Source organism: Poecilia reticulata, chromosome 3 (genome assembly GCF_904066995.2).
Source record: "Poecilia reticulata chromosome 3, P_reticulata-male-v2, whole genome shotgun sequence".
NCBI classification, from domain to species: domain Eukaryota; kingdom Metazoa; phylum Chordata; class Actinopteri; order Cyprinodontiformes; family Poeciliidae; genus Poecilia; species Poecilia reticulata.
In genome coordinates this window covers 16,600,077-16,615,395 of record NC_088832.1, presented here as the reverse complement: position 1 = coordinate 16,615,395, position 15,319 = coordinate 16,600,077, and the positions used below count along the sequence as shown (strand labels likewise).

Below are 15,319 nucleotides of genomic sequence, written 5' to 3'. Positions count from 1 at the left end.
AGTACAGCTTGTTTAAATAGTCTGGGGGCAACAGTGGAGGCAGAAGTTTGTCCTGTAACCACTGGGCTGCCTGCAGCCACTGCTCCTTTTGTCTCAGTTGTTGTGCCCTTGGGCAAGACACTTCACTCACTTTGCCTGTTATTGGTGATGTATATAGAGCCCGATTGTATGGCAGCCTCACTTATTTCAGTCTAGCTTAGGTCACCTGTGGCTACAATGCAGCTCACCACCATCAGTGCGTGAAGGTGTGCAAGAATGGGTTACAATTTTATATGAAAAAACATCCACATTTCTACTTGTAAATTTTACCTTGCATTTATTTCTGAGACCCACGCTGACACCGGCATGAGTGAATTCATTTTCCAGTTCCCAGCCAGTATGTAGATTGTGGTCATTCTGTCGTCTTGCAATTGTTGGTTCAGGTTACCTCCCCCTGTGGCGGGAAGTAAGCCGGCTGTGACCTTCACCTTGGCCCTGCAGATATGTTTAGAGCAGCACATTCTCTCTGCTCCTCTCATATACTCCTACCTACACACAATACATATATATGCACATAGATAAAGAAAAATAATTCTTCTATATGCTGATGTCTTTGGTCACTTTTTGGTGTTTCAACTTTTCACAACTTTTCTTTTTTTTTTTACTCGTCTTTTGTGTTATATTGCAAGACTAACTGGGGTTTGAAAAAGATGTGAGGCAAGACTCTCTGAAAGTAAAGACAATAAAAATGAACACAAATTCAAAAGAGTCACTAAGGAATTACTGTACCGAAAGGAAAACAGAAACGTGGCTCATCTAATTAATTAACAAAACCCAAAACCAACTCAAAAAGTCCAAGATCATGACAGGGTGAGGCAAACTAGGCAGAAAAATATATATTTCTTTTTCTATTTTAAACAGTTTCCATAAGAAGAACATACGGAATATGTTTGCCTTTATTCCAGGTTTTAGAGGATCTAAACATCTGCACAATTTATATATTATTTGTTTTTCATTTTATGTAAAAACAAATTAAAAAAAACTCTTATTTGCTATCGGGTAGCATGGGGTTAACAAGTCCTTGAGGGAAACCCAGACATCCCTCACTGTAAAAACACCTTATATGTAGTTCATAAATACAGTGAAGCAGTGCCTTTGTCTTCAATTTACTTTAGTTACAGAGTACCTTGTGAATTTGGCAATAGCTTACACAGTTTTTTTTATTGTCTAAAAGAAGATTCAGCTGTACAAGAGAAATCACTTTTATACACTACAGACAGAATGAGAGTTTCTTTTTTCCTTGGTTTTTGATAGGAAAGCTGATGTGCTCTGTTCTTTGGTGAGCTTGATCGCCTGCTAATGGCCTGACAAACCACAGAACGTTGCTTCTTGGAAACATCAAATGGCATTGAGGACATTTGCTGTGTCACATGTCATGTCTTTATTCTGTAGGATTACGGCTAGTTATTTTGTCTGGTTCACACTTCCGATTTATGAGAACAAATGATACAAGAAAGACTCATCAAAAATATAAAGAGTGTGCAGTTCATCAAACCCAAATATTAGAAATATTAGACGCTAACTTATGTTTCCTAGCCAGGATCAACGACTACTTTAGGACAGATTACTATTCATGCTTACTTTTACGATCTACTTCAGACTCTGCTACTCTACTCTGGTAAATACAAAAATGAATCTATAGAAATCACTACTTTTGAAAGGTTAGTATCGCATGTAAAGAGATTTGAATCTATAGGTTAAAAATCAGTGCATTCAAATTTTAACTCATCTTATTGCATTTTAACTTCATAAATGCCACAAATCAGACTGTGATGTATCATTATTATCATTAAAGTTTGAATACATTCTACCTTCTTTTTTTTTTAAAAAACAACTTATGCAGCTAGCTTTTGATTTTTTTTATATATCACAAAATCATGTGAAATAAACTTAATTTTCAAAACACTTTTTCTTAAAATTTAAGGACAATCATTTGTTTGAAATAATATATCCATTTTCTTTACACCCTTGTCCCTTGGTGGGGTCAGAGGGTGCTGGTGCCTATCTCCAGCTAATGTTCCTGGCGAGAGGCGGGGTCACCCTGGACAGGTCACCAGTCTGTTGCAGGGCAACACAGAGACACACAGGACACTCAACCATGCACACACACTCACACCTAGGGACAATTTGGAGAGGCCAATTAACCTGACAGTCATGTTTTTGGATTGTGGGAGGAAACCAGAGTACCTGGAGAAAACCCCTGGAGAAAACCCACAAAACCATACACAGGGAGAACATGCAAACTCCATGCAGAAAGACCGGGGCCAGGAATCGAACCCAGAACCTTCTTGCTGCAAGGCAACAGCTCTACCAACTGCGCCACTGTGCAGCCCTCTTTTACAGCATTGTTAAACAATTCTGTTCAATCCTACAGAAACTTTCATTAAATATGCCTAGTTCAACTTTTCATCATCTCCAGTAATTCAATTTTCAGCAGCCTAATGTGCAGCGTAATTTGGCCCTGCTGCACAGAAGTGATTTGCCACTCCTTATACCTTGCTAATGTAAAGTAGGAACACACAGATGGTGTATTGCTTCGCTCTGACTCTTTTGTTGGGGTTACTTTGATGTGATGTGCAGCGACAGCCTACAAGGAGCGCACATAACTCTGCGTGGCAGCACCTACAGCACTGCAGTGTATGCAGACACACAGCCGGCATGGTTTATAGTAAAAATGAAATGAACCTACATTAATAAAATATATTAATTGAGTTATAACTGCACATGCTTTAGATAAGACCGAGTTCTTCTGACGGGGGCAACCTTGTTGTATTTTTGCCTGAAATCTAAGAAATCTCTGTGAAGACTGGTGCAGCTGCTCTATGCATGTGAGCGCTTGTGACAGTGTCAGCTAAGGCATCATTTAAAAAAGGTATGCCCTGTCGACCTTGACTCTTATAGATCAGTGGATCTGACTGTCTCTTCGGACCCGACTTCAGCCTCTGTTTAAATCTTCAAAGCTGAGCCAAGTTTAGACTAAAGCAGACAGAGCTTACCCCATATACTTGTTCTACATTATTTGTTCTTCTTGACAGCAAATCAGAAGTTTTGTGTCACAGGAGGTGAACACATTGATTTGAACAAAGTCACCACGTCCTTAATGGACCTTACCACAGGGGCCACGTTTCATTGGCTAATGCCCATTTCACGTCACAGCGCAGCTCCCACGTGCTTGACCGTCTCACAAACACAAGCTACAGTAGTAAACACATGCTAATGTACATTGTGGACTAGCAGACCGGCAGAAAGTTTTTGCGTCAGGACTCGAAAAAAAATGGTTCTCCACCATCAGTGGGGTATCTGTACAGGCGATGTCAGGTATCCTGATCATATTTGTGGAACTAAAATTCACAGATTTCCAAAATCTGAAACGGAATGCCTTGCTTGGATCAAAGCTTGTGCACAATCGCATTTGCAGCTCAACTGTTGTAGGATCAATAAGAACAAAGGAGTGTCTGCTGGTGTAAGTATTATTGCTTTGCTTTCTTTGTGTTGAATGAATGAAAAACAGACAGTCAATAATAAACACATAAACAAAGATGCCATGTTTACACATAGAAACTAAGCTCCGCGAGGCTTTGCTTGTGAGACATGCAGCCACGTGGGACTTTCGAGGGGCGTTTCTGGGCGGAGCATGGTAAGGTCCATTGTTGAGCTTCTAAAGCAGTCTCAATATTTTCATAGAGGTTTATGGTTATGTAATTTTATTGATGTTACACTCCATCAGTTTTACTCACAGTGGTTTTTCTGCCAGCAAATTATCTTTGCTGCTCTTTATTTCACACAGAACTTTGCAGTGATATGGCCTTTAGTCTGGTTAATTATAAATTTATGTGTCAACGTCTGATTATTCATAAATTCTATTTTCTTTTTTTTTTCTTTTTTTTTTTTTGCAACACCAAGCGAAGAGCTTATTGGATTTGGGTACATTATGTGATATATGAGGCAGTGTTTTGCCCAGAGAGATGAATTAATATTCATGAATATGGTCAGCTAATACAGTCAAGTAATTATAAAGTATGGAGAGAAAAACATGGTAAAAAGTTATTATGTTATTGGGCAGCAGCACACTGACTTCATTCCAAAAACACACACAGTACGCACAACAGTGACACAGCACAAATTCATATATAGAACAGGACTAAAAATCCAAGTTTTAAAAGCATAATATGACACACAAAAATACATTAAATGTTTCCAAAAAGGATATTTATAGGATATGATTTAATTTATGGAAAGACAAGAATCAGATAAAGTAGACACACCAGATGGTCTTCCTACAATAAACTTAGCAGGTAGCTGGACAATTCGCCCGTTCTCATTTGTCAGAGAAGAACCAGCATCCAGATGAATCAGTCCAGCAGTAGATTCAGACTTCTGTCAAAGCTGGTTAGGAAAGATTTCAAGAAAACTCTTCACTGCTGCTACTGAAAATAACGTAAGCAGAAGATTTAATGTCTGCTTTGCTAAGTGATCACAAAATGCTTCTTTTGTACCCGTCTTCTTGCCCCAATATCTTTTATATCTTTCCTCAATGTTGTGGGATTTTTTGTAATCATCGAAGCTTTATCAGCTTTAAATCACAGAAATGTATATTTTAATGTTTAGCTTGGTTCTTAATTAAAACCCATATGTTCATTTTGCAAAGTATATAAGTACACAAAGAAATTCAAAGAAGAAAATCTCATGTCATCAACAGAGTAGAACCAGAACTTTGATTTTGTAACGTAGAGGTGTGAACAACGGCTATGAGTTGCCTCTGAACAGTAGTTTTTAACAGAGGAGAGCTCCACCCTCCCACTAGCTCTTTGTACCCCTCTTCATCACTTACATCAGCAAATCTGACCCTACAGGGGAGAAAGTCTCCACCTGGCAGACTGTTAATAAAGGTGACAGTGGGAGGGCAGGAGGGATGGCAGCGTCTGGTGTCAAGCCCTGCTGACTGGAGGTAGAGGAGCAGAAAACTCCTCTTCGCTGTCAGGTGATACAGTCTCTGAACACCTACCTTCCCATAAACCCACACACAAACTCTCAAAATCTGTTGTCTCTGTATCAGTCAAACAGGCTGTCTGTGTGTACGTGGCCCTCTCTTTACGCGGAACAGTCCTTATTCTCCCTCCCGGTTCCCCCTGAAGCAGCATCATAAATCACTGTTTGAGTATCCAGAACTGCTGGCATCATGTCTCAGACTCCAAAACCTCAAATCAAAAAATACATTTAATAATCCATTTTCAAGCTAAATTAGCTAAAAATAATTGTCAGTTTTTATCATTTACAGTCTTCTTTTCTTTAACTTTGACCAAAAGTATGGTCCAAACAGTGACCCTTCGGTGACTCTTCAGCAGGCATCCAGCTGTATCTATTGAGTTGCATCCCTTCAACAGAAGGCACATTCGCTTCTGTAATAGTTTCATTTACACATTGCTGCTTCTGTGTACTTGGTGCATTCTCTGCAGCTTCTTCATCTCTCTCTCTCTGTGCCTTCATATAACATCATTGCTCTGGCAGGTCTTACACACATCACAGGCTAGATTTTATTATGCAGGAACACGTGTTCGTTATGTTTTTTTTCTATTCAGTTGCATAGTACATTAGAGACAGACATCCTGATTTTTCTATCTAATAAGTGAAGTACCTTATGAAATACTAATAATTTAAAAGGAACGGACATTTTCTACTCATATAATTTTTTTGGAGTGAATGTTGCAAAAAACTGCATGTAATTATTCGGTTTTCTATGATAAAACTCAAATAAAATGTCACAGCATCTACTTTGGACAACTTAAACCATCATCTGTGTTAACGTTTCATTCATTAGGAAAATTACGGTTAATAAATTATGTATTTAGGTTTGTATTGGTAATCGAGGAAGAGCTCTTAGCCTCCTGATAAGAGCAGGCTCTTTTGATAACACTAGATCATCTCGCTCCTGTATGCTTTAAAACAAGAAGGCGTATCATGTGTCAGGGCCGAGCCCAGAGCCAATGTTGCTGTGGAGATGCAGGTCTGGCAATGAGACATTAAAGCTCTGCAGTGGAGTGTTGAGTTACAGGATTCATGCAGCATTCATGCTGCGCCTGAATTTATTTTGCTTGTGCACGGGTGACCCGCTTACGAGGCTTATCCAGGTTTTTTACAAATTTGGAATGTGATGTTTTTGGATATCTGATTATGCTTGTCTCTGTTGACATGGTAAACACTAGTGTCTAGTTTCTGGAACTGCTCAACTGATTTCTTCTTGCTCGCATACAGAGTACGGTTACTTCTCTGATCACTGAAAGAATTAAATATACATTTTAGCTTGAATTATCAGGAACTTCTACACAATTTGGCTTGAACTGCACTGTAGCATTCCATAATCGAAAATACTGACATGTATTTCTGATGGTATTTCATTTGCTTAAAAATCATTTGTTTGTTATATGCTATTAAAAACTGTTCAAGAGGGTATTGCTGTTGATGATCACTTTTAAAACTCTTTCAGTGTATTAAAAAGGATATTGGTCAACTCTAGTCCTGAGGAGCTGCTGTCCTGCATGTTTCAGATGTTTCCATGCTCCATCACAATCCAAATTCAATGAAGGATTTATTAGCAGACAACATCAGAACATGACAACATGCTGTGGAGGTAATTCAGCCATTTAATTCACAATTCTAAAACACTTGAGCCCCAGCTTTTGGCAATCAAATAAACTGCAACCTTTAAATGGTTCGTCTTCACTTTTAGATGTGATTTAACAAATGGATGATGACACACGCTGGACACATAATTTCAGTTCTGTCTCATAGTAATCTGTGTGTGCATGCTCCCATCTCCTCAGTTAATATCCATGTAATTCCTCCTTCTGCAGTTGTTCTTTACAGACCTGCTCACTTTTTTGTTTTTAGAGCAGTTTTTGAATACCTATGCAACATTCCCCAGTTCATATAATGCTGTGTGCTGTTAAATGACTATCAGGCTAAAATTTTAATTTAACATCTTTCTCAGTTTATGCACAACATATGACATTTTCTTTCATATTTAAGCAATCCTTCTGTGTTTACAGTTGCAAAACTTCTCTGTTTATTTTTCACAAACAGTTTGAGACAAATAGCCAAGTAAGCAGAACAGCAGTTTCAGAACATAGGAAAAACAATTTCAGATGAACACATGCATTAAACAATAAAAGGTTGGCTTCAGGCAACATTTTTGCAAATACATTTGCTTGATTTTTATTTATTTATTTATTTATTTTTGGGTTTGCCATGTGCATGAAAGAGACTCAGAGCGAAGATGAGGCGGGACAACAGTCCAAGGCTAGAGATTTAATCTGGCTGCTGTGGTCATGTGATTAATAGTGGCCAGGGGCCAGTGAATGGTGTAATTTATGGTGAGAGGGATCAACACATTTGGATGGTTGCTGCTCCTGAGGGAAATCTGGCTCTTAAACCAATACGGCATTCTTCTTTACCCCCCCCCCATCCTCTTCCTCACCTATCGTAATATGACGGCTGTGGCGGCTGGGTCTTCGGAAAGATCATGAGTTCAGTTTGAGACTGTAAAAATAATTAGACTCCTGAAGCTGCTTCATTAAGCTGGTTAAAAGATGCACCCCATGGATTTTAGCTTTTGGTCTTCAAGCAGAGATCTGGAAGAATAAACTGGACCACTTAGTAGTTCTTATATTTTGCGCCACAACATTAATAGTAAAAGGCTGAATATTTAGGCTAATGAAGGTGCTAAATTGTGTTTCTAATCAGAGATTAAAGAGACTATTGAAAGTCCATGGAGGACTGTGCGTCATTCAGTCTGCTGCGATGGCCTCACCCTCATCAGTCTCCTTCAGGCAGCTGCTGTGATGATGTGCGTGACGTGACGCTGTGTGTGTGTGTGTGTGTTCACTTAATCCTCTTCCAAACCCTAAAACTGTAAATAAACATCAGAGGAGCAGGGCAAAAGGCTAGGTGGGTTGTGCTGAGAGATTTTTATTTCTTTTTGAGGGGTAAATGTTGTGTTGTTTTCATTGCCAACATCAAACCTTGCTGATAACAGCAGCTTCTGCCTGACCTTCCCCACCAGCTGCTCACCAACTTGAATCATCCAACAGGAGTTACCTGCCTGCCAACGCATTGGCTGACTAACATTTCTCCTTGGTCATTTCATTGTGGCGTTTTTTCCTTCCCGATGGCGAGGGTTTATATTGGGATTTACTTTTTCCGGTGCATGGACCATCTCAAGAGCGGCATGGTTTATACACATTGGTGCTCTCTTCCTTCATTCTGTTTATTAGTCCGAGGAAATATGTAAATATAGTGACAGTGACGTGCCGTCTCGCCTCACTGTGGACTTTTCCTTGCAAGAAAAATGCAGGATAATCTCCAGCTTCACTGCATAATTGTTCAATACCTAGTGTACCTTACTTGTGGGACCAGTGACACTGGCGACTCTGTAGGATTACATCATGCGTTAAATTCACTATTACCATGGACACTAAAACATAACCTCACATGGGGATTCAACTGATTTTGCATGTTGTGCATATAGCTGTCATGTGCCCTCATGTCTTTGAGAACCCACTAATAACTTTGGTACATGGACTGGACTTATATAGCACTTTATCCAATCATTTTTGACCACTCAAAGCACTTACAAAGCACTACTCACAGAGCCACAGTCGCCACAGTCAGTTTAAATCCAACACAAATAAATCACTAAATTGTTAAGCATCTATTTAGCAACGCTGTGAAGTTTCAGCCTATGGAGAGGGAGAGCACAAGAAACTGAACCTGTCAGTGAACCCAGATTCCCAGAAAAAATCAGCTTCATAAAAAATAATAAATATGCCATCATAGTGCTGAATGAAGAAAACTATAATACCAGATAGACACACTGGATTTATCAGACATTTCAAATATTTAAGTCCTTAATATAAACAGTGGAGTCTAAGAATATTTATTTGATTTGTTTGAGCAGACAATTTGTATAACCTCGACCTAAAACAAGTGCAGTAACGTAAAACATATTAGTATTTAATCCTATGCAATAATAATAAAATAAAATAAGCAATGAGTTGTGAATGAGACGAGAAACACTTTCTCTGGGATGTCTGTCTATTTTGTTATGAAGAGAATTGGGATTAGGGTTATTGGGGAAGCTGGGATTAGAAGAAGAGATGTTTGTTTTTTTTCTTCCGTTAAGACGAGGCGTGATGGTGTGCGCTCTCTGCTAGGACATTCTGAACTGGACCCAGAAAGCAACGCAGTGCTCACAAAAACTGTCACCCTGTACATCACTCCCTGTCACAGAACTAGCAGCACTCACTTCATCGTCTCTGGGGTTGGAATGAAAAATAAAAGCTGTCCTCCTTGGACACTTTTTTTTAATCTGCTATGGAAAATGCCATAACATTATTATTGCAAGCTGAGTTATGCTGCACAGGAAAACAGCTTTGTTGCTGTGACACTGAACACAGAAAGCTGTCCGTTGTAAGCGCGCTCTCGGTCCCCAAATTGCAAACGTTCATTTTCGTGGTGTGGATAAAACAACGGTTGACTGCAATGCTGTTTCCACAGCATACAGAGGAAAACCAGGAAAGACGCATTTCAATGTAAATAAAGGAGCAACATGTTCAACCTACTAGCAAAACCTCTCTACGATTCTTCCAAGGTCTGAAATGAGGTTTTAAAAACGTAAACAAAAGGTATGAAAACATTATGCAAGCAAAACTCATCCACTTAAATATTGGAACAACTTCAAATAAGATGAAACTCAGTCCCAAGTCAGAAGTGTTTTATTTGAGCAAGAAAAATGAACACAGATTCAGCAGACAATGCTGAATCAGTAAAAAAAAAAAAAAGTTTGTTTGCTGGTGAAAAGTTTTAAGAGTTTATTACAAAGCTGTTAGGTATCAGATGTGGATGATTTGTGGATTGTGAATAACAAAAAAAACCTCAGCTGCTCACCATGACTTCTTCATCACATCATCCAGGTTTTATGGCACTTTCTTTGGCTTCTGGTCAAATTCAAAGTGGAATTTTAAAAATTTCTATGTTCAATGTCATCCACTGTCTCTCCCCTCCCCTATGTGATCTCCTTCATGTTGCCATCTCCTCCAGCTTCCTCAGATCCTCTTCTGATCCACCTCAGTATTCCCTCTGCTCCCCAAAGCGCCACGGGGAGTAAAACTTTCTCCCTCTCTGCTTCCAAACTCTGGAACTCTCCGACCACATGTCCGTAATATTAACACTCTTTCCCTGTTCAAATCTAGACTTAAACCCACCTGTAACTGGGTGCGTTGTTGCCAGGTAAAGATGCTTTCATCTTATTACATTTTTTTTTTATAAGATGAACTTTGATTTGTTAAAACTTTCATTCAATTTGTGAACACACACACGCACACACACACGCACACACACACACACACACACACACACACACGCACGCACGCACGCACACACGCACACACACACACACACACACACACACACACACACGCACACACACACACACACACACACACAAAAACCTAAGGTAAAAACACTCCATTGATCAAAAACTATACACCCAGAGGGAAAAAAAACCAAACAACCCACGATCCTGATATTTTTCAGATTTTCAATTCTTTAAAAATCGTGTATCATTTTCCATCCAGTTGTGGGCTATTCTGTTGGTCCATCACATCAAATCCTAATAAAATAAAAGGTGGTTTTAAAACTGATGAAATGCAAGTACTGACCAGCATCATTTGGGTTTCCCCTTGTTAAAGCGTTACATAGCTCCCTCTCTCCTCTCTCCTCCTCCTCCTCCTCTGTCACTCCCCTCCTCTCTCCCTCTCTGGTTGAACACACGCGCGCGCACTCTTCTTTCCCTGGCAGACGTTTGGGTGCTGTCGCGCCTGCATCCTCCCGTCTCTGACTCTTGTTTTTTTTCCCCACACATGCAACTCGGAGTTTAACAGCTGAGAACGTAAGAAAAAAAGAAAAAGAAAACAAAAAAGAAAGAAAAGAAACAGAGAAAAGTTGCCGCTCTACGAGGAGACCCACAACAATGACCCCGTCCTGACTAAATTTGAATGGATTAAGCCAATCTATTCCTAGCTCTAATGAGATTAGAGAGTCAGCGCCGACGTGGGTCGCGGCGGCGTGGCACCTTTCGTTGAGCTCCTCCGGGGGGAACATTTGCCCCCGTCAAGCCAGCAGACCTGCCGGCGTGGAAATGGCGCTTCTGATGCCGCGGACGGGAGCGGAAAATAACAGACGTTTGAATGCACGCTCACCTGTGCTGCTTTTGTGGCGCACGGATTCCTAGAAGTAAGGGAAGAGTTAGCAGCGGCGGCGGCGGCGGTGTGAGTAGTTGTGCAAAACGGATGAGAAATGAAGTACCAGAAATATATAACAGTGATGCAGATGGCCATGGGAGTGACAGCTTCAAACAAAGACTGCCTCCCCACTAAGAGACAGCTGTGGTGAGTACACAGAGAGGAGAAAGAGACCGAGGAGGAGGAGGAGGAGGAGTGGAAGGAGGTGCGCTTCTGGATGGGAGCGTGTGCTCGCGCGTTCGCCTAAAGAGTGGCAACAAATGTCTCAATGTGAGGAAAATTCGGTTTGATGTCAGCGTCCGAATGTAGATTTATAGTCATGTTGTTGATATCTGTCGCCTCCTCTGAATGTGTTTATTTCTTACAACATGAATGCAAAACCAAGTTGAGCGCCGCTTGCTCCCGCCACCACCTTCTTACGCTCTTGTCGTTTCACTCTTAAACGTTTATTTCAGCTTTTACAATGCAATTGTTGCAATGCAGAGTTTCCCACTAGGTCTCAAGACTTTCTCTAACCTGGTACAGTAAAGATATGTTAGCTGCTTCATCACTTATTCAGAAGCTGCCTGCCACCTGCGTTTGAACCACACTGTTAGGGTGAAGCAGTTGGTTCACTCCGATTGGCTGCCCTGGCGCCTCCGAGTGTTTGGATTGTGCTGTTTTATCCCAGTCATCACGTTATTTATCCATTCGCACGTTTCCGCCTGTATCTAAATATACCACTTGGTCTACTTTTAGCACCCCGTCTTTTATCCGTTGTTACTTTTTTCTGTTCATTTCAAGTTTCTAGAAATATCTTCATCGAGAGACAATTCCTGTTGTCCGTGTCTCCACCCATTTCCTGTCTACATTTTAATAGACAACAAAACACGCTTTATTGATGATGTCAGCTTTTAAGTAAATAAACAAACCTACCTTCATATATCTCATAATCACAACATGTGTGGCTCTTTACAAGGCGATATTTTGAAGTGTTTGGATTGTTTAGACTAAAAATAGACAGAATATATATCCAGGGTGCAAAAAACAAAATTAATCTGTTGTGTTGCAAATAGTTTTACATGCTTCAAATATTCTGTAGCGGTATGACTAGTTAGAAGTGGCTAAAATAAACTTTCTCCATGTGGCGGTTAGGCTGAGCCTTAAAGAAAAAGTTGATCGGAGCTCTGTCATCCTGGGGCAGCTTGGAGTAAAGCCGCTGCTCCTTTGTATAATGAAAAGAGTCGGCCAAGGTAGTCTGATCACAACACCTCCTGGCCACCTCTGTGTATTTTCTAGTCATGTCCTCAACTCAGCAACATGGGGCGGCAGCATTCTGAGCATGCACATGGCAACAATGGAGAGAAGAACTTCATTTTAACAGAAAGAAACTCCAGCAAGACCTGGTAGCCGTCTGCTGCGACAAAAATGACAGAAGCGCAGGAACCAGGATTACTTTATATATTAAAAAATGGGTTCAAGGTCCAGGAAAGCCTTGGGATTTCCTTAGATGAGTTTAAAAGCGTGTTTGGGGAGAGTGATGTCTGCTGTTTCTCCTGTACCTCACAATAGATACTGTAACAAAACACGTTTTGAACAGCATGCAAAACATAAAGAGCCTAATTAACTTTACAGTTTTCTGGCTTTACTGCACTAATGCAAAAACCTTCTATTTATACCTCAAAGTGTATCACATGCACTTTGAAGACAACTTTTATTGTTAACTGCATTTATTAATTTCATTTTATAGCTTAATCTAGAATGTGACATTGATTTGTTACCCGCCTGTTTGCATGACTGACGCTGAAATTACTCACACTAAGAAACCACTAGTGCATCTTCACACATCTCTGAAAAGCTTCTTTGTTCCTTTGAGTCCTCTCCTTTGAGTTTGTTCCTTTGTGTCCTCTCCTTTGAGTGCATCTTAGAAAAGAGACATTACTCACAAGGCTGTGTTGAAATCGATTTCCAGGTTCCAAGAGGACAAAGTAGAGACAGCACAATGAGACACAAATTACAGAAATAAGAAACTGAGACTGATGACATCTCTAATGCAGTTAGTCAGAGTATTTGTCCCTTACTCTTGTGGTCAACACTTTAGCTGCTACATTTCTTCGACACTTTCAGGATGTATGAATTCAGATTTGAAGACTTTTTTGTCCATTTCTTGTGAAACGTAGAGAAGAATGCTCAGACCGTTTTCTCACTTCTCTTGTAATCCTCATTCGCAAGAAAACATAATCCTTTACTCACAGTCTGCTTTCAGATTATTCAAAGACAAATCCTGTTTGCAGGGACCCGTTTTTGACATTAGCCATTTAGGCAGTTGCCCAGGGTGGCATCAGAAAGGGGAGTGTCTGTATGTCAGCTGCACCTTGAACAATTTTCTATTGCTTTTATTTGCAGCCCTGCTTGATGCTGACAATAGTGTGACGAGGTGAAGCTGTCTGTGTAGAACTTTGCTGCTTTTTACCTTGTTCCAGCATTTCAAAAGATTTAATTCATTTTGATTGGCAGAAAATGAGTTTTGTCCAGTGTCTTTTATTCAGGAACCGTCACTGCCTGTTTGTTTGTATCCAAGTATCCAAGATTCATTTGGTGTCTGGAAGATCTTGTCATGGATGTTGGATAACTATAACTTGCATTAGTCAGGTGTCATCCTGACTAATGCAAGTTAGTCATTAGTCTAACTTGAACCTGACAGGTTATCTCCTCTGTGTTCATGTGACCGTCATCAGATGCATTGTATGTGACAAAGTGGTACTTTAGGCTTGACACTTCTCTCTTCAAAGAGTCGTAGTGGTCTAACAGGGGCTGTCACATCAAAGCGGGGGTGGGGACACGGCTATTAAAACAGGATTACTGTATTGCCTCCGACAACCATTTTAACGTTGAGAAGCTGAGCCAGAGTGCATCAGCAGTTCGTGCTTCGTGGAATCTCCCCGTGCATTCGCTCGCCTGCCTCGTCTTGATTCAGAGTGACTTCAGATTCCAGATCAGTGGAATTGCATGTCAACTATTAACTCGCTGAAGAGAAGAGCAGAATAGGAAGTGTGAAAAGTTTAATTTGATCTTTTTTGGCACAACATCAACATGAACACTCATAGTGAGCTATTTCCCGCAATTAAAAAAAAAAACAGTCAATCAAAAAAAAAAAGACTTTGCAGTTTCATTGAATCAGAACTTTAAGGTGTTCATAAATAAGGCTGCACAATATGAGAAAATCTTGGATCATGATAATATTGGTAACTATTGCAACTATTGCAGTATATGCTCGTTTTTGTCTTTCCCCTTTTTTTCCATCTGTGCTTCCACTCTGTGACCTTTAGCATTTTGGGCAATGTCCTTTGTGTCCAGTGTGAGCATCTGCTGCTGTGAGACTCTTTGCAACTGGCTGAATATTACACCAGCGAATTAATGTAAAATGCATGTTCATAAACCAATATGCACACACTGATATTGCGATGATAATACATTTGTGATGTGTTGTGCTGCCTTAGCCAAAACCACAAATGACCAAGATTTGTGACACTTTGTCGATTCTTCTTAAAATATTGATGGTTGAATTAGCTGCAACCTTCAAAAAAAAAGAAAAAGGCCTGGCAAAGACAAAAAAAAACTCAACCAAATATGTTTTAGAGAAACAACACATTTTTTTTATAGAATCTCTGCTTTATTAAACAAGAAAAACATATTGCTAATACACTGGATTTGTCTAATCTGTTAGTTTGAGATTATCCACACATAATAATTAGTCTATGTTGGACTTAATGCGTGGGTGTATTGTTCTGGTTTGTGGGCCAGATGTCTACTCTACTCTGCAACCCTCCACAGTTACAACCCCGCCTGGTGCTCTTAGTGCTTAATGATGCATTAAGCCAGCGTCCCTTCTTCCTTTTTCTTCACAACAAACTCAACCCCACACAGAAAGATATAGCAGCAAGTCTGCTATCAGAATAAAAAGCCTACACACCCTCTCCCTTGCCACACTTCAGTGGAAAAGA

The 15,319-nt window shown here is 40.1% G+C and overlaps 1 protein-coding gene across 9 annotated transcripts in view; it reads left to right on the top strand.

Moving 5' to 3' along the window:
- The first annotated feature begins 10,874 nt into the window (after positions 1-10,874).
- The window catches only part of tjp1a (tight junction protein 1a), a 100,879-nt gene continuing 96,434 nt past the window's right edge, over positions 10,875-15,319 (top strand). For 6 of the 9 annotated variants that reach the window (XM_008405202.3, XM_081605151.1, XM_008405194.3 and 3 more), the window contains exon 1: positions 10,876-11,483. In XM_008405202.3, coding sequence (XP_008403424.1) covers positions 11,392-11,483 — 92 coding nt within the window. In that variant the 5' untranslated portion in view covers positions 10,876-11,391. Of the gene's footprint in view, positions 11,484-11,589; positions 11,607-15,319 lie in introns of those variants that run through there. The other 3 variants (XM_081605150.1, XM_008405193.3, XM_008405198.3) reach the window with 2 other exon arrangements.